Genomic DNA, 20,631 nt, shown 5'->3' on the forward strand with positions numbered 1-20,631 from the left:
TATCGCGGGGAACAGACACAGTCTTAATAGCGTTTTACAGCGCAAGTACCTTTAGCATTTAAGCGGTTAGAACAAACTCATCATAATGGTTATTTGAGAATTGTCTTACTAGTCACATGGAGCGAAGTGTCCTGGAAATGTTGTCAGAGAGCAGCTCCGCTCCGACTCTGCTGGGGTTGTAATCCATCAGCGCGAAACAGTCTAGGACGCTCCCAGAAAAGATTCCAGTTATTAACAAATAGCAGTTCTGTTCTTTACACCATGACAACAACCATTCATTTAAAGCAAAAAGTCTACTGAACCTTTCGTGTCCTCGTCGATACGTGGGCAGTGGTCCTGACACGACGATCGTCGCCGCGCGGCGTCGTGCTGCGAACCGTCTCGATCAGGCTCCTGAAGTCCCTCTTCAGCGTCTCTGTCTGCCGCAGCGTGGTGCCGTTAACCCCGGCGTGAAGCACGACCGCTCTGGGGCTCTCCGCCGTCCTTCAGGATCGCGGGTATCTGCGCAGAAACATCGAGAACACGAGCACCAGGCAAACAATGAGTGTGCACTTTACCTTCGGCTAACGTAGCAACTTACGTGTCGGACGATGGAGTCTCCGATGATCACAGCGTCGCGTCCTGTCTCGCGGAGGGGAGCGAAGCGGTTCTGGATGGAGAGCTCGAAGGCAGGAGGGGGAGAAGCAGTCGCCCGGGACCCGGCTCGCGTCCTCCGCTGTGGATGCACCCAGGGTCCGTGGTGTCCCGGCGTCGCAGTGAAGGACATCTGGGAAGATCGCGTCCTGGGTGCACCGGGCCTGCGCAGAGAAACACACGGAGTAGACTGTGGTGGGACTGTTAACAGCACGCTGTATACTTACCCCGGACTTGTGAGCGTCGGCCCGGGATGATTCCAGCGCGGCTCTCCGCTCTCTCAGCTTGGCCTGCCTCTGTTCCAGGTCGCGAATCTGCTTCCCCACGGCCTCGAGCTCGAGCTGCACAGAGTGGAGACATTCATCCGCCATTAAAGCAAGTAACAGTGAGTACAGCAGTGGTAATGTGTGAGAATAGAGTATTAGCAATGTAAGCGCAGTTAGCAGCAAACACGCTTGCTGATGCTAACTGGCTAAAAGCTAATAGCGGATCCGGGAGATCAAAATAAAACTAGTGATAGCGAGGCGCTCTGATTGTTTTTGTTGTAGAATACAATAGAGGATATATTTACGCGTTATATAAACGGAAACAATGATGTATAAAATTGATTTTTAAGTTAAAAATAGTCAATGAAAAGAATATAGTGACGGAGCTCAAACGCAGCACAGCCGTCAACAGCAAACTGCAAACAGGAAGTGACGAAGCAAAAAGGTGAGAGAAAGAAAAGGACAGAGAAAGGAGAGAAAAAAACATCATCAAAGTAGTCCATGTGACATCAGAGGGTCCGGTGGAATTTTTTGAAGCATCGAAAATACATTTTGGTCCAAAAATAGCAAAAACGACGACTTTATTCAGCATTGTCTTCTCTTCCGTGTCTGTGTGAGAGAGAGTTCAAATCAAAGCAGCTGGATTTCCGGTTCGAGAACGAATCATTCAGTTCACCAAATCAAACTGAATCGTTTTAAACGGTTCGCATCTCTAATACGCATTATCCACAAATGACTTAAGCTGTTAACTTTTTTAATGTGGCTGACACTCCCTCTGAGTTCAAACAAACCAATATCCCGGAGTAATTCATGTACTCAAACAGTACATTGACTGAACTGCTGTGATGAACACCGAGCCGAGCCAGATAACGAACAATAGACTGACTCGTTCACGAGTGAAGAACAGGTTGCATCGGTGTTCGGATCACCAGTAGTTCTTTCGGACAGTTCGATTCAATAAACCGGTTGAAGAAAACGGTTCACCAGTTCTTTTTCGCTCGACGTAATGGCGTCATTGGCGATGATTGCCCTTGATTCAAGCCTTCGGCTTACCTGCACCATAACACTAGCACAGAATCAGTTCAGAATCAATCACTAAAAGAATCAGTTCAGTTCAGACGCTCTGTGTGTCGGTCTGCTTCACGCTGAATCACACATGCGCAGTATCATCAGCTCCTCGGTTCACGAATCGGACACGTCTGACAGAAACGGTTCTTCACTCGTGAACGAGTCAGTCTATTGTTCGTTATCTGGCTCGGCTCGGTGTTCATCACAGCAGTACAGTCAATGTATTGTTTGAGTACATGAATTACTTCGGGATATTGGTTTGTTTGAACTCAGAGGGAGTGTCAGCCACATTAAAAAAGTTAACATCTTAAGTCATTTGTGCATTAATGCGTATTAGAGATGTGAATTGTTTAAAACGATTCAGTTCGATTTGGTGAACTGAATGATTCGTTTGCGAACCGGAAATCCAGCTGCTTTGATTAAACTCTCTCTCACACAGACACGGAAGAGAAGACATTGCTGAATAAAGTCGTCGTTTTTGCTATTTTTGGACCAAAATGTATTTTCGATGCTTCAAAAAATTCCAACGGACCCTCTGATGTCACATGGACTACTTTGATGATGTTTTTCTTACCTTTCTGGACATGGACAGTATACCGTACACACAGCTTCAATGGAGGGACAGAGAGCTCTCGGACTAAATCTAAAATATCTTAAACTTCCGAAGATAAAAGGAGTACTTACATGTTTGGAACAGCATAAGGGTGAGTTATTAATGGCATAATTTTCATTTTTGGTATTTTTTTATATTTGAATTTATATATTTTATATTTTAAATTTATTGCTGTCACACATTTTAACTTTATGAACTACAATATTTTCCTAAACTGATTAAATGTACGTCTCCATTTACACTGAATTATTACATTTGATCAATACAATTACGTTAGAATAATAAGACACTATATGGTTTTTACTATTCGAATGAAATCAGTATCAACAAACTCCATCTGTCCACTGCAGAGGAAACACAGAAACTGTGCCATTTAGATGTATTTACTCAGACTGTTTAATGAAGATAGGTTCCATAAATTAATTTATTCAAAATTGAAAATGCATAAATAATGTTATTAGATTAATGTTTTACTTTTTTGACATACAAATAGGAAATGTTGGAAAAATGTAATGATACTTTTATGAAATTAAACCACTAGTAGGTGTTGACAAGTCACCATCTTAATGAGTGAATCATTGATTCAACCAATTCATATAAATGGCTGATTCATTCAATAAATGAAGCAAGTAACCATTTTTATAAATGGCTCACTGAATCATTGACTTGTTCAAAAATGATGAATCATTTAGGAACGAAAGACTGTTGTGTGCTGCTCAGAGATGCGCGATTGCGCTGCTGTGGCTTTGCTTAATTCATAATGTGTCTAAAATGTAAGTCAGTTATATTACTTGTTTATTTAACTAAAGTTGTAACATTAATACATAAATATATGACCGTGGTTGCAGTTTTAACTATACAACCCTTATTATTTATTTCATTGTTTTTTAAATCATCATTACAAAAATAATTTTTAACAGTTTAAAATTATTTGTAATTATTTGTTTGTTGCATTCCACCAGGAGGGGAGAGTTAATGTAAAAGCCAATGAAAGTTTTATCATAGGTAGAATGCAAAATGTTTCAACACGCATTTCAGTCAAATGTAATTTTCAAAAAATTTCATTTTAACAGGCAACATGACATTTGAAGAAATTGTTTGAATATGATTCACAAGAACGAAATATAATTGTGCATTTAAAAATGAAAGACCTGTGTTAAAAGAAGCCCTTCACGCTGCTAAATTAATAAACACTATCAAAACTATATATAAAGATTTTATAATAATATATAAGATAGGGTAGTTAAATTTGTTTTAAAAAAGTAAAAAATGTAATTTAAAATGTATGTGTGTGAGAAAATTTTATAGTTGCTGTAACTGGAAATAAAAAAGCCCTGCGCGTGCCACGCAGCTGGCTACAGCTTCGAGTAGGGAAGCAAGCGCCGGCAGTGGTGCCGGGAGTAAGGCTCTGCGACGCAGCATCTCGTTCCCTCGACGTGAACTTGAGCTGCGTCAAGCGCTTTTGGGGAATAATGTGCCAACGCTGCCAGACTACCAAACCCCTCCTTAGTGTGTGTCCGGAGAGCAGAGCTATGGCGAGAGGACAGAAGAGCCAGGAGAGGCTCTCATATCGAGATTGTAAAATCTGGCGAATGTAGAGGGCGTGGACCACCCCGCAGCGTTGCAGATGTCCAAGAGGGACACACCTGCTAGAAAGGCCTTAGAGGCAGCCATACTCCGCGTAGAGTGAGCCTTTCTGCCCAAAGGAAGGGGAAGACCAGAGGACTCATAGGAGACGTTGATAGCCTCGACTATCCAACGACTAAGGGTCTGCTTAGAGGCAGGAGAACCCTTTTTAGGAGGACCGTAGCAAACAAGCAATTGGTCAGACTTTCTCCACAGGGCAGCTCTGTGGATGTATGCGTCCAATGCTCGCACTGGACACATACAGTTTAGCTTTTCCTGGTCTGGCTCCCGAAAGGGAGGAGGACAGAAGGCCTGCAGTACGACAGGTTGTGGTGTGACAGAGGGAACTTTAGGAACATAACCCGCTCGAGGGTATAAGAATGCTTTGGCCATACCAGGGGCAAAGTCTAGATAGTTAGGGGCCACCGAGAGGGCCTGGAGATCTCCAACTCCAACTTCTAGAGAAGTAATAGCCAGTAATAGGGCAGTCTTAAGTGTCAGATGTCTGTCTGAAATGTCTTGAATTGGCTCGAATGGAGCTTTGCAGAGAGCCTCTAACACCACAACTAAGTCCCATGGGGGAATACGGGACCGTACTGGAGGTCTCAGCCTCAGTGCACCTTGGAGGAAACGTGTAACTAGGGGGTGTCTACCCAGTGACTGATCATTGAAAGGGACGTGGTAAGCAGCTATGGCCGCCACGTACACCTTTAAGGTGGAGTGGGTTAACCCCGCAGAGAGCCTAGCTCCAGAACTGTACCAACTGGGTAGTTAACAGGGTCAAGGGGGCGATCTCTGCACCATGAAGTGAAGAGTTTCCACTTCAGGGTGTACAGTTTCCTCGTAGAGGGAGCTCTGGATTAGAGTAGGGTCTCAACAACCTCGGTTGAGAGACCAGCTGCTTACAGAAATCAGATCTGCGAACCATACTCGGCCCGGCCAGAATGGGGCTACTAACAACAGACGGACCCCGTCCCGGTGTACTCTCGCCAGAACTTCCGGGAGCAGAGCGATGGGGGGAAAGGCGTACAGATGAAGCCTCCGCCAAGTCTGTGCCATGGCATCTAGTCCCAGTGGAGCTGGGTGAACTAGAGAGAACCAGAGGGGACATTGCGATGTCTCTCGAGTCATGAAGAGGTCCACCTGAGCTTTGCCAAATATTTGCCATATCTGCTTCACCACCTTGGGGTGAAGCATCCAGTCCCCGGGGCTCGGCCCCTGTCTCGACAGCATGTCTGCTCCCACATTCAATCTCCCAGGAATATATACTGCTCTTAACGAGAGGAGTTTGCCCTGAGACCACAGGAGGATCTGGTATACCAGCTTGTACAAGATGCGTGAACGCAGACCCCCCTGGTGATTGATATAAGAGACTACCACTGTGTTGTCGGTGCACACTGACACAGGACAGCCTCTCAGGTCTGGGAGGAAATATTTCAAAGCTCGATATACTGCTAGCATTTCTATACAATTGATGTGCCATGTCAGATGGCGACCGCTCCACAGACCGCGGGCAGGGTGGCTACTAATGACCGCACCCCAACCGGTGAGGGACGCATCTGTCGCTAGCATTACACGGCGACCAAGAGCTCCCAACACCGAGCCCTGATTCAAGAACCAAGGTTTCTTCCATATGTCTAAGGCACGAAGGCATCGCCGCGTGACCTGAATAGTTCGGAAAGGATTTCCCCTCGGGGAAAACCCCTTGGTCTTGAGCCACCACTGTAGGGGCCTCATGTGCAGGAGGCCAAAAGGTATCACGTTGGACGCAGCTGCCATGAGCCCTAACAGTCTCTGAAACTGCTTGACAGTGAGTGACTGGCCTTCTCTGACTCTCTTGACTGATGTGAGGATCGACTCGATCCGAGCAGGAGACATACGTGCCTGCATTGTGGTCGAATCCCATACTACGCCTAGATAGGTGGTTCTCTGAACTGGAGAAAGTACACTCTTCTTGGCCTTCAGTCTCAAACCCAGCTCCCCCATATGGGCGAGAACGACACCTCGATGTCGAACAGCCATCTGCTCTGATTGAGCTAGATATAATTTAGAATGCGGATGCCCTGCATACGGAGGGGTACACGAGCTGCAACTACACATTTTGTGAACGTGCGGGGTGAGTGTCACGGCGCGGTAGAGACGGCGCCGTGGAAAGAGCAAGGTCTGGGTCCAAATGCAGGGAAGAGACACTTTATTATAAAAAGAACAAAAAAGCCAACAAGGCAAAACAAAACTGGCATAAACACAAACACTGGGAAACCACACACAACTCGAGGAACACTATAGAAACACAGAATAACATTTACAAGTACAATTAATCCAGGCAGGACGAGTGGTGGGAGAGAGGAGAATATATGTAGGTGAACAAATGGGAATCAGCTGTGTGTGTCTAAGTGAGTGAGTGGATGCAAAACAGGTGTACCGAGTGAACCAGGTGTATTGTGAATGATGAATGAGTCCGGGAGATGGGGAAGTGTCGCCCTCTGGTGGTGAGAGGGAGGAACACCGGGTCCGGACTCATGACAGTGAGAGTGCAAGGCCAAAGGGAAGTACTCGACATTGATAAGCTTTGCCCCCGAAAGCGAACCTCAGAAACTTCCTGTGTTGTGGAAGGATGGATATGTGGAAGTATGCGTCTTTGAGATCTATTGTGACAAACCAGTCCTCGGATCTGATTTGGGCTACAACCTGTTTGACAGTGAGCATTTTGAACTTCAGTGACATTACTGAGAGGTTTAATTGACGTAAGTCTAAGATCGGACGCAACCCCCCATCCTTCTTTGGAACTATGAAATACCGGCTGTAAAATCCGGATTCCCTGTCTAGAGGAGGGACCACCTCGATGGCCTCCTTCCTTAATAGGGTATTCACTTCTTGTTCCATAACCAGAGCCTGCTGGGGGCTGACGACTGTTGGTTTAACCCCATTGAATCTCGGCGGTGGATGGCCGAACTGAATAGAATAGCCTCTTTCTGCTGTGTGCAGGACCCATTGAGATACATTTGGCAGTAGTTTCCACGCTGCTCGATAATGTACTAAGGGAATCAGTCTCTCTGATCTCTGGTGTAAGAGACCCCCGAAGGGGAGGCAAGCTTCCCAGCTCCGCTACGCTCACGGGCGGAAATAACTGGGAGAAACGCTAGCGGGAGACCGATGCGCCCTGAAACACTGGCAGGGTTGGCAGACCGGCCTCCAGAGGGCACCGGGTAGAGACGGGCACCGTATAATGAGGTGAACACCGCTCTACCCCAGTAGGGACTACCCTCGAGGTCACTGGGATTCTGGCGTCAGGACCTCTTCGTCGAGGACTTCCTAGCTTCGATAACAGTACGAAGATCAGATTTTAATCTATGAGCCCCTGACTCAGAGCATTTAGACCCTCGGTCCCGACGTGGGGGAGCACGAGTGGCGACGCTCTGCTTTTGAGCCTCGCGGTATGAGGAGCTAGCTAGTGGTGTGAGTATCTCCCGTCCAGATAACCCACAAGAGCGACGAGGGAGGAAACTCTGGAACGCCCTGCTTGCGTGCCTCCTCCCTCGAGAGCCGACTCAGCGTGCTTCGACCCCAGGCAAACCAAGCATAAATCATGTGTGTCTCCAGCCGTGATGTAGCGCTGGCATGGAGGAACACACAGTTTATAGCACGATTTGGATTCACCCTTCACGTGTCTGGTCTTTGCTTTAGACTTTGGCATTTTAGTCTACTGGTACTGAACAGACAACAGTAAATAAGACTTACAAGACAGACTTATGAACATGCACACACAGAGCGCTTGCTGAAAGACGCGAAGCTGAAGCCAGCTGCGTGGCACGTGGCTTTAGCTTCCTGGTCGCTACGTCACCCCGTCCGTGACATCATGCTCTTCCATTGAACTGATTGCACACGATATTCAGAATTGTTCTTGCCAAAGGCGTTCCCCAAAAGTGAACTGCATATACTATATAGACTATTAAAACCCGAAAAATTACCATTTGGAATAGTTTTAGATGCAGTCTATCAGGCCACTTTGCAGGACTTTGTAATTTAAACTGCCCAAATGATAAAAAAAAGCATCTAGGTCATGTAAACCTTGATCAAGCTTGCGTCATTTTAAAGGAGCTCATTAATTCAGCACAAATCCTCAGTTGTTCAGTTTGCCCTTCAGAGAGCACAACCATTGCACAATCATAAGGATAAATACAGTAGAGGCTATAATGCATTTCTTTGAGGTCAGAGGCCATAGGAATAAGGCAGGTCAGTTTATGAATTCAGAGTCATGAAATTTGTGGAACACGTGAATGTCTTTTCGCTTCAGCATTATCTAATTAATATTGATGTTGTTTTTATAATGCTCATGCATTGTATACAGTACAGTACTATACAGTACTTAAGTGAGCTTGTATAACTTTATACTGATAACTGAAATACTGACATTGAGTGCTGCGACACTACAACATATTATTCCAATGATAGTGTACTTATTTATATCTGTATGTGATTTTTCCACTGGAATTCCACAGCTGTTGCAGGTCACTGGATCATAATGAACAGCACCATTCAGAAAGATCAGTTTTATGACTCCTTCATCAAGAACTTTATTAGTGTAGTCTTCGGCCTAATCATCAACTATATCAATGGGACATTTGTGCTTGTCTTCTGCAAAAGTTCTGTTTTCTATAGTGACCCAAGATACATTTTATACACCCATTTGGTAATCAATGACATGATAATGCTGTCCATTTCTGTGGGCTTACAAGTCACGATATATGCTGTGGGTCCCTTCAGTCTCCCAGTTTGTTGTGTTGTTTTATTTGTTTCCGTTATAGTCACCAAGAACTCTCCACTGAATCTGGCCTGCATGGCAATAGAGCGTTACATCGCGATTTGCAAGCCACTACATCACCCACAAATATGTACAGTTCGCAGGACATACATGCTCATCTGGTTCATATGGACTCTGTCAGCGGTGCCGGCTTTCAGTGATATATTCATTACATTATCAACTCGTACAGAAAGCTTTTTCTCTACTGCCGTTTTATGTCACATGGTGATCATTCGCAACACCTGGCAACACGTAGTCAATGATACTGTGTCAAATGTTGTGTATTTGTTATTTGTGTGGATTACACTGATTGTCACCTACTTTAAGGTTCTTTCTGCAGCAAACGCTGCGAGTGCAGATCGAGTGTCTGCTAGAAAGGGCCGGAACACGATACTGCTGCACGGAGGTCAGCTTTTACTGTGTATGATGTCCTACATCACCCCACTCCTCAGTACAGTGCTTGTAGATCTTTTTCCTCAGAGTCGATCAACCATTCTGTTTATTCTGTTTTTGTTGTCAAATATTCTACCAAGGTTACTAAGCCCACTGATCTACGGGTTAAGAGATAAACAATTTGCTGAGCGTGTGAAAGTGTATTTTTGTTGCAAAAAGACACAGATAATACGAGTAACCTAATCTATGAACACAATATGTTTAATATTCACATTAAGCTTACTTGAATGGATCGGGATTTGATTCGGTGTGAATGTATATATGTGATATTTGTTAAATGGCTTCTTTAACTCCTGATGTGTGGTTTGAAGTTGTTTAGTCTAGATAACCTTTATGTTTTGCAGGTTGGGTATAAAATATAAAATTCAAAGCATGATACTTTTATGAAATTAAACCACTAGTAGGTGTTGACAAGTCACCGTCTTAATGAGTGAATCATTGATTCAACCAATTCATATAAATGGCTGATTCATTCAATAAATGAAGCAAGTAACCATTTTTATAAATGGCTCACTGAATCATTGACTTGTTCAAAAATGATGAATCATTTAGGAACGAAAGACTGTTATGTGCTGCTCAGAGATGCGCGATTGCGCTGCTGTGGCTTTGCTTAATTCATAATTTGTCTAAAATGTAAGTCAGTTATATTACTTGTTTATTTAACTAAAGTTGTAACATTAATACATAAATATATGACCGTGGTTGCAGTTTTAACTATACAACCCTTATTATTTATTTCATTGTTTTTTTAAATCATCATTACAAAAATAATTTTTAACAGTTTAAAATTATTTGTAATCATTTGTTTGTTGCATTCCACCAGGAGGGGAGAGTTAATGTAAAAGCCAATGAAAGTTTTTCATAGGTAGAATGCAAAATGTTTCAACGCACGCATTTCAGTCAAATTAAATTTTTATGCAATATTTCAAACCTTTAACCCACTTGGGGAAATCAAACCATGGCAACAGTTTGACTGATCTCAGGTCATAAATAAAGACAAATATCTGATCTCGTAAGAATGTACACAGAGTGATCGCAAAATCGAAAGTCAACCTGTTCTTGTATGTAATATATATTTATATAATTATTATTATTATTTTAATCTACACCTACCCCAACCCTAAACCTAACCTTTACAATAATGAAAAAATAGTAATTATTGTTGCACAGTGTGTTGTACAACAATAACCTAGCAGTTTTTGCTGTATGCCATCTAGCATTAACCCAGAGGATGGTTTGAAAAGTTTTCAATCTGTGCAAACTCTTGTCATGCGTAGTCCAGTCAACGGACTCACATATTGATCAATAATATAAAATATACAAGTGTGTGATTATAATTAATAAGTGATGTGAGTAGTAGCAAAAATATTTTAGTTGAGCTGTTAGGGGTGTCTGAGACCCCAGCTATAGCACATGATAAAATGAGGTGCATGTGATGTGCATTCAGTTTCTGTCTGGTGTTGAGGTTATTCTAATCTATTCTACTGAATCCCAAATAAGTGCACCACACACACACACACACACACACACACACACACAACCAAGTCAATGTAAAGTCAAACACAAGTGTTTTTCAAACCAGCTGTCACGATCCTGCATGACATTCGAAGCTTCAAACATCATCAATCACATGCTATTGTCATTTCAAGCATTGGCACAGTGTGTCATACAATAGTGCTTTGAAAAATTCGTCAGAGCATCGAGCCTCGCATCAATAGTCCCATCACTAATTATTTATAGATTTCACATAAGAGAGAGATGCATGCACAATTGAACCACACATATGCACATCTGACAAAAGATCATGGATTAATTGTTGGACAGTTTCTATGCAACATTTCATCAAAGAGGCCCCTGGTTTAATGGCACAGACAATTAAAGGTGACTCTATCGCCCCCTTGAGCACTGTGGTTTGTTAGCACCACTGCAAAACAAAGGCGCATTTTAAGTGTCATTCATGAGCTTTTGCATATTTTAAATAAATTGTTATTTAATAATTTTATGCCCATCTCGATATTACCAGCCTGTGATCATACTTGGGGCGTCCTGCCTCTCTTTCTCCCTCCCCACGTCTCCTCTTCCTCATCTGAAGTATTTAAACCTGTTCATTTTTACATCTGGAGGCAAATCAATCGACTACACAATTTGAGAAGGTAAGCACTACAAAAGGTTTTTGCAATGCTGTATTTTGGAATTCATGTGTTGCTAATAACTTCTCACTCTTACATACTCTGTGTATCTATTTTATCTTCAGATCAGATGACACAGATGGAAAATATTCATCCTTCTGCTTGATGGACTTCACAAAGTTGTGGACATCATTTGGAGGAAAAACAAAAACAACAAAAAAGCTAAGAAAAAGGAGTCACAGATACCGGTGCAAAAGGGCAATGAATTCTACAATGTTTCAGTACACCACAGCAGACAGAAATGCAGAAGCTTTTGCAAAAATTTTCACAACTGTTCTTCTTGGTATCATGGTAAACTGCGTCAATGGAATTTTTGTTTTCACATTCTTCAAGAGTTCAGTTTTCTACAATGACGATGATGAGATATATATTGTATGTTCACATGGTTTTCAATGATATGCTCTTGGTTTTTTTCAGTGTAAGCCTTATTGTGATGACTTATGCATGGCCAAAGGTTCCTCTCCCGTTCTGTGTATCACTTCTAATAATATCCTCAACTACTCATAAGAACACTCCTCTGACTTTGGCCGGTATGGCTGTTGAGCGTTACATTGCCATCTGCAAACCACTGCATCACCATCAGATCTGCACAGTGCGCAGGACATACATCCTCATCTCTCTGATTTGGGGTGTTGGAGTTTTACCTGTACTGGCTGACTTGATTCTCCTTTTAGTTGTTCGCCCTTTATCTGTTTTTACAACAAGTGGTCTCTGTAGTTCAACTAATGTTTATAACACGCCGTACCATGTAGAACAGAGCAAAATTACACATGGGATTTATTTTTTATTTTTATTTTTTTTTATAAATATGTTTATTGTGCAAACTTCCAAACATGTTACAGACGGTAAACAGGTCAACTGTAAATAAGAAGTCTGGCATTTTTCCATTTTCTTTTCCCTGGAGGTAAATCTTTTATGTAAAAGAACATAGATGAAAAAAAATAAAAAAATAAATAAATACAAAAAAAAAAATAAAAAAAAAATAATAATAATAATAAAGATAAAAAGCAATAATAATAAAAAAAAAAAACCCAAAAAACACTCAAAAACAAAAAACAGAAAAGGAAAAGGTATTCGATCAAATTTAAGAGTCTAGCGAAGTTAGGGAGTTAACATAAGAGAGAAATGGGTCCCATGTATTATGAAATCGTTTCACAGATCCTCTAACTGTATGTTTGATTTTTTCTAAATGAAGAAAAGACATTAAATCTTTTAACCAAGAGGTTGAGCCAGGGGGATTAGGACTCTTCCAATGTAGCAATATACGTCGTTTGGCTATGAGGGCAGAAAACGCAACAAGGTCAGCTTGATATTTATTAAACCTGTTCTCAGGGGACACACCAAAAATTGCAATTAGAGGGCATGGGGTTAGGGGGATGCCCAGAATAACAGAAAGGGAGTTGAAGAAAGACGACCAGAAGGAGTCGAACACATGGGATTTATACATCTGTTGTGTGGGTAATTCTTGTATTCACATATTGTCGAGTGCTGATTGTGGCCAGAAGGGCCTCCACTGAGAAATCTTCCGCAAATAAGGCCCAAAGCACCATCCTGTTACATGGAATACAGCTTCTGCTGTCTATGATGTCCAATATTACTCCTGTAATAGACAAGATTTATGCCAATGTTGTTCCTACACTACGGTCAAATATCAGCTTTTTCAATTATCTTCTTACAAACTTATTACCACGACTGCTTAGCCCCCTTATTTACGGTGTTCGAGATAAAACATTTTTCAAATACATAAAAGGACTTCTTTCATGTAGATTATTAAATATGAAAGTTGAATCAATCAAGCAGTGAGCTAAAAATGCATCATCAGACAAGCATTATTAGTAATTACTGTCAGCCCTTACCTGTCACTCCCCAATTTCGGTATGGACACACAAATGAAATACCCAAAATAAAAAGGTTGTTGCTCATCAGTTTTTCTTACTAGATACATAAACAACATATGTTCACAAAGCTGACACTTCAAATTGTACTGTTCAAGAACCAGAATTACTCAGACTGTCATGATAATAAATATATATAAGCTCAAACATGAAAACAAAAATAAAAATATTAAAAACATTTTTAAATGTATAAAAAAAATTGTAGTAGGATATGATTTTAGAAACACAATGAAGCTAAAGTCAGAAGTCTACTAATGCTTCATTTTGATATTTCAAAACATAATCTCACAAACTGTGAATTTTGTGTGTTTTTATAGAAGGCTAATAAAAGGCTGTGTTGTGTAAGTGTTTTTTGTAGTGTTCCTGTAGCTCAAGTGGTAGAGCATTTTGTTAGCAGTGCAAGGTTGTTGGTTTGATTCCCAGGGAACACATGCTAAGTAAAAATATTAGCCTGAATGCATTGTAAGTCGCTATGGATAAAAGCGTCTGCTAAATGCATAAATTTATTTGTTTATTAAAAGGGTAATAAAATAGATTTATGACCCCTGTAAGCACTCCTGGTGACTATTATACAATTTTTGGTTAAGCACTGCCCCATTCATTATTCTATTGTTCTTACGAAACGAGCCCTTCACATCGTCCAGGTATGACACAAAATCCTCATTATTCTTTTATTATTATTCTTTTGTTTTTATTCCGCCATTATAGCCTTTGTTCTGGTATTTCATGGTTTACCAAACCACATTGCTTCAATCCCAGTATACATTTACCCCACTATTATCAAAAGTCTTACTATAAAAATACTACAAAACATTTTCTTATGACCTTACGTGACTATGACAAAATGCATTATGAAGAAGAACCACACCTGCTATGTAGCTGCATTAGAGCTAACGTTAGCATCAAGCTACATAAGACAATTTGTGAAATTATTAGTACACTTTGACTCAAAACTCACTTTAAACCCTGAGTGAGTGTTTGTTATAACTTCATTTTGCGATCTCATGTGGAATTTGGTTCCTCTTCAGGAACTCTAGCTGCGTCGAGAACGTTTGGGGAATGCGTCCAGCGTGACGTCTCTGAATAACATGTATAATCAGTCCAAAGAAAGGGGCGAGACGTCATAGGCGGGTGACGTCAGAGACCAGGAAGCATAAAAGCTTGAGCGTGGAAGCCGGTAATCAGCCTTGTGTCTTCAGCAAGCGCTCTGTGTGTGTGTCAGTCGCTATCTGTTTGTGAGTCTTATTTAGTGTCGTTTGTCCAATGATAAACTCCATTGTCAAAGATTCAATCAAGTGAAGTTTTGGGCGAGAGCAGGCAGCGTTCAGGCTGTGTGTTTTCCCTGCCAAAAAAAAAAAAGAAAAGGGTAGGGACACACGCAGCTAGTGTGTTGTCTGCTTTAGAGTGAAGCTCGCAGTGTCAGCTCTGGAGGGAGTTAACGGCTGAAATGCGAGCCTTTGCTTCACTCTCAGAAGGCTCTCTTTGAGGAGAGAGCTTTCACTGGTGCTTCTCGCAGTACCAGCCCCGCTTTTGCCGAGGCGAAGCGGTGGTTTTACTCGCGGGATTCGCTTTCGGATCTGCTGGGAGGAATGTAAGACGGGCAAGTCCCTATCTTCTTTCTTAGCCACCAGATCCGGCGCCCGCTCTCGGGGGTCGGAAGCCCGCGTTTGCGGTACTTTCTCCCCGATGAGAGGGCACGATGCGCTGCCTGTCTTTCTCTGAGGAGATTAATGTGGAAAGGTGTCGATGAGCTCGCCAGTTGCACAAGCACCAGTCACACAAGCATATTATGACCCAATATTAATATAAGCAGCATTAATGAAGAGCTGAGCTCACACAGTAAGCTCTTGAGGGGCTGATTATGCTTTTCTCGCTGTTAAGCGCTCCGCTCTCGCCGGGCACGCTCCGAGGAGTGTGTCTGCGCTTGCGATCTTGCGGTCAAGGTCTCGCTGGTGCTGAGGCACGGCGGCAACCGCGATAGCGGGAATCGCACATGATCTGGCGAACGGGTTGGAGATGGCTCGTCCTATCTCCACCCGTGTTTACTAGATCTAGAGCTCGTTCTGGAGGCTTGGAAACCAGCGCTCGGTTTCTTCGCCCTCTGAGACAGCTCGCTGCAGCATCCATCTTTCTCTGAGGAGATTGATGTTGTTTGTGTGACTGAGTAGCTTAAAATAAATAATAATAATATATATATATATATATATATATATATATATATATATATATATATATATATATATATATATATATATATATATATATATATATATATATATATATATATATATATATAAGACATGCACTGCCGAGGCAATGCATGTATTACATTGTTTCATTTTTATGTTTTTTTCAACACCAGACCGTGTTGACTAGTCTGGTTGCTGAGTACATTTAATTCTAAGGAATAAAATGACATTTATCTGACTATGTGAAGTTAGATGTACAGAGGCTCTAGGGATGTAATTTCTTGTGTGAGAACACGTGTGTACGGCTCTTCCTCTGAGGAGGTTGAGGCGGTTAGGGGCTGCTGGGCGGAGCAGTCCCAACCATGTTCCAGCTCCTCGTGCCGGTGGTGTCACTTTTGTACTCCGCAGATGTACAAAAGTTTTCGCTGGATAGCCTTCATCATAATGTCCTGATGCCTAGGCCTAGGACGTTTTGAGGGCCAGCTCCCTCTGGGGAAGAGTGGTGTACACCGCATTACACGGTGCCCATCTCTCCTCAGTGCCCTCAGGCGATCGTTCTGCCAACCCTGCCGGAGTTCCAGGGCGCAGTGGTCTCCGGCGAGTGCTTCTCTCAGTTACCGCCCGGAAATGTAGCAGTGCTAAGAGGCTCGCTACCTCTACGGAGGTCTCTAGAGCAGCTAGTACGGTCGTCCCCTGCCGATCCACTGCTTCAGGGCACCGAGCTAGTGGCTCTAGGCGCACCAGAAGCCAGTCTAGTGAGACTGGTTCCCTTAGGAGGTCACATGGCTGTCTGGGAGCCCCTGCCAAGTGTATTTCATGTGGTCCTGCCCCAAGCAGGCTCTGGTCTAGTCTTCCTATCAGATGATGTGGGTCTGAGGACCGTCGTTTTTAGGAGACTTCAGCTACGAGAGTCCTGATGCTGTGGCTCGGAGGTTTGGGGAAGAGCGGTGTACACCTCATTACACGGTGCCCGTCTCTCCTCAGTGCCCTCAGGAGATCGATCTGCCAACCCTGCCGGTGTTCCAGGGAGTTCCTTTGGACTCCCAGGCTCGCGACCTCCTGGGAGGTTTCCAGAGCAGCTAGTTTGGCCGTCTCCTGCCAGTGCGCTGCTTCAGGGCACTGAGCTAATTGCTCTGATGACACCAGAGATCAATCTTGAGAGGCTGATTCCCTGAGGCCAAATGTGTCTCAGTGGGTCCTGCACACTGTAGTGAGAGGCCACAGAATCCAGTTCTGGTGGGCCCCAAGCAGTCTCTGGTAATGGAACAGAAGTAAACTCTCTCTGAGGACGAAGACCATCGATGTGGTCCCTCCTTGGGTTGCAGAGTCCGGGTCCTACAGCCGGTACTTCACTGTTCAGAGGAAGGATGAGGTGTTGTGTCCTTTTCAAGATCCGTGCCTTTTGAACCTCTCAGTCAGGGGACTGAAGTTTAACATGCCTGCATAGGCCAAGTCTGCGAACTGGTGTGTCCCGATCTATCAAAAGATGAAATTATCTCCATCCTTCTTCATTGGAAGTTCCTGAGGTTTGCTTTTGGGGGCAAAAGCCTACCAATACGGATCTTCCACTGGCCTTGCACTCTCACCCCACACTTTCACGTCTCAACTACATTGACGATTGGTTGATATCAGCTCAATCTGAGCAGATGACAGTTCGGCACCAAGGTGTCGTTCTCACTCACATGAAAGAGCTGGGGTTAAGATTCAATGCCAAGGAAAGTGCGCTTTCTCCAGTTCAGAGAACTACTTATCTGGGCATGGTGTGGGATTCGACCACGATGCAGGCACGTATGTCACCTGCTCGGATCGAGTCGATTCTCACTGCAGTCGCGAGAGTGAGAGAAGGCCGGTCACTCACTGTCAAGCAGTCACAGATATTGCTGGGTCTGATGGCAGCTGCGTCCAACGTGAATACTATTAGCCTGCTGTACATGAGACCCCTACAGTGGTGGCTCAAGACCAAGGGGTTCTCTCTAAGGGGAAACCCACTTTGCATGCTAAAGGTCACGCAGCACTGCCTACGTGCCTTGGATATGTGGAGGAAGCCTTGGTTCTTGTGTCAGGGCCCGGTGCTGGGAGCTCCTTGTCGCCGCGGGATGCTAGCGACGGACGCGTCCCTCACCAGCTGGGGTGTGGTCATGTTTGGCCAGCCTGCCCGCGGTCTGTGGAGTGGTCGCCATCTGACATGGCACATCAATTGCATGGAGATGCTGGCCGTGCTTCGTGCACTTTGTTATTTTCTCCCAGACCAAAGAGGTCACCATGTGTTGGTGCGCACCGACAACACAGCGGTGGTCTCTCATCAATCACCAAGGAGGTCTGCACTCACGCCTTTATACAACCAGCGTACCAGATCCTTGTGTGGGCCCAGGAAGAATTCCTCTCGTTCAGAGCAGTTCACATTCCTGGGCATCTTAATATGGGAGCAGACATCCTGTTGAGGCAGGGGCCGAAGCCCGGGGAATGGCGGCTTCACACCGAGGTGATGAAGCAGAGTTAGAGAGATTGGCCAGACTCGGGTGGATCTGTTTGCATCTCCAGAGACATCGGTCTGTCCCCTCTGGCTTCCTCTGACTCATCCAGCTCCACTGGGGCTGGACGCCATGGTACAAACGTGGCCGAGGCTACATCTGTACTTTTTTCCCCTGATTGCTCTGGGCCGGGAATGGTTCCTGGGCCTGATTTCTCTTTTTGACGGCACTCCATGGGAGGTTCCAATCAGGAGAGATCTCCTCTCGCAGGCGGAGGGTGCATCCCCTCATGGAGCTTAGAGGCTGTAGGTGTGGTCTTTGAGGAGGCACAACTCTTAGCTTCCGGTCTCTCAACCGAGGTTGTAAGACCATTCTCCAATCCAGAGCTCCCTCAATGAGGAAACTGAAGTGGAAGCTTTTCACTTCTTGGTGCGGAGACCACCAGCTCAACCCAGTTAACTGCCCGGATGGTACAGAGTTCCTGCAGGCTCTCTGCAGGGTTGACCCACTCCAACCTGAAGGTCTACGTGGCAGCCATGGTGGCCTACCGCGCCCTTCTCGGTGGCCAGTCAGTGAGCAGAAACCCTCTGGTTACATGTTTCCTCCATGGTGCGCTGAGGCTGAGGCCTCCGGCCAGAAGAAGCTTATGCTAAGTGGTGAACAGGATGCTATCCTAAGCCTCGAGTCCTCTGATCTCCCCTCTCCTGGGGGTCAAGACTCACTCCTTCTGAAGTTTGGCCATTGGACGGGTTGTCCCCAATTTCTGTCAGGCTCCTTCTCCTTCTCTTGCTTCAGCTGTGCTCTTCCACACTAGGCAGAGATTTGAAAGTCTGGCGGCGTGGGCATTCTCGTTCCCCAAACGTTCTTGATGCAGCTCGAGTTCCTGAAGAGTAACGTCTAAGGTTACGTATGTAACCCTGGTTCCTCGAAGGAACGAGACGCTGCATCGCAGTGCCACACCTCCTGCATCTCTGGCTGGTGCTTTTGCTTCATCCTTTGAGGCTGATTACCGCCGCTCAAGCTTTTATGCTTCCTGGTCTCTGACGTCTCGCCATTCCTTTGGACTGATTATACATGTTATTCAGAGACGTGACGCTGGACGCGTTCCCCAAACGTTCTGGACGCAGCGTCTCGTTTCTTTCGAGGAACCAGGGTAACATACATAACCTTAGACATTTTTTACTGTTGTTAAAATATGATATTTACAGCATTTTATATTGCTGCACAAATTATCATTTCATATGTAAATATTCGTCATGGTTTTCAAAATACCTCAAATCTCAAGCAAATCACATAGAAAGCATATCCTTTTGTAATCATGTGTCTTTATTATCTTTGTGTAACGATACAAACTTCCTTATCATCCGGAAGAAGGAGGCGGGAACCGGTGCACAATCAAAAGACATTTTAATAATCACAAAATAAATACAAAACAGCACACCAGCCCCTCACGGACGACTGGTGCGCTCAAAATAAAAACCAAAACATAAAATAATGTCCCAGGCCTGGTCCTCTCTCGTCCTTCACGGTCGTCGCTCCAGTTTTATATCCTTCCATCTCCTACGTGGGACTCGATACTGGCGGTGGGGCGCAGGTGTAGCTCATCTCCAATCACTACACCTGGCCTCACTCCTCGTTCCCACGCCTCTCGGCCCCGCCCCACTCGCCACACTTTGGTCTTTGTGTGCTTTTGTTATGGTCACATATGTAACATACGCAGAAATAAACAGGAAACTGTGAGTCACAGCACGAGCACAGAACAGTGTAAACACACAGAGAACTAAGGGAGCTGCTAAGCTTCATCAGATCGTGTAAATCAGAGGAAAATTAATAGAAAAGATTAATATGTCGGAAGAAATATGAAGTAAACAAGAGTAAATATATCTATATATTTCCATGTACTGTACATGTATCTTTGGATATATTACCTAATTGATGCTGTTCAGTGAATCTATGTGAACACAGATAAACCGCTGCTGATTTGACTGAATATGAATGCATGATGAATTTCTATTGAGTACAGATTTATTATTTTGCACTAGACATAAATTACTAAATTACTGTGATTGCACCAATTGTTTTTTTTAGCCTTAAAAACACAAATGAACAAGCATTGTCTCTGACAAATGGGCTCTTTTTCACATTTCCAGGTTCTCATCACGGAAGTAGTCATAGTTCAGTGTTTTTTTGCAAAATAACAGAGTATACCAAAATCTGTTGCTCACTCCATCTTGCCATCTCTCCCTCCCACTTTCTCTGTTCAACTCTCTATATAAACTCGTCACTTTACTTCTGGAGCCAAATTGACTAAGCGAACTGTTAAGGTGATTTTGATCCATTTGTATTGTATAATGTACAATACCTGCTCTGTATTGCATACTCTAAAAAATTATATCCTTTGTATTTCTATATCAGGGTAACGCAAGA

The 20,631-nt window shown here is 43.8% G+C and overlaps 1 protein-coding gene and 1 pseudogene across 1 annotated transcript; both read left to right on the top strand.

Moving 5' to 3' along the window:
- The first annotated feature begins 8,728 nt into the window (after positions 1-8,728).
- On the top strand, positions 8,729-9,643 carry LOC113085815 (odorant receptor 131-2-like). Its single transcript, XM_026255269.1, has one exon. The coding sequence runs from the start codon at positions 8,729-8,731 to the stop codon at positions 9,641-9,643; it is 915 nt and encodes a 304-aa protein (XP_026111054.1).
- Positions 9,644-11,754: 2,111 nt separating this feature from the next.
- LOC113085816 (odorant receptor 131-2-like) lies at positions 11,755-13,452 on the top strand (annotated as a pseudogene).
- The last annotated feature ends 7,179 nt before the right edge of the window (positions 13,453-20,631 follow it).

Source organism: Carassius auratus, unplaced genomic scaffold, assembly GCF_003368295.1.
Source record: "Carassius auratus strain Wakin unplaced genomic scaffold, ASM336829v1 scaf_tig00042328, whole genome shotgun sequence".
Lineage (NCBI taxonomy): Eukaryota > Metazoa > Chordata > Actinopteri > Cypriniformes > Cyprinidae > Carassius > Carassius auratus.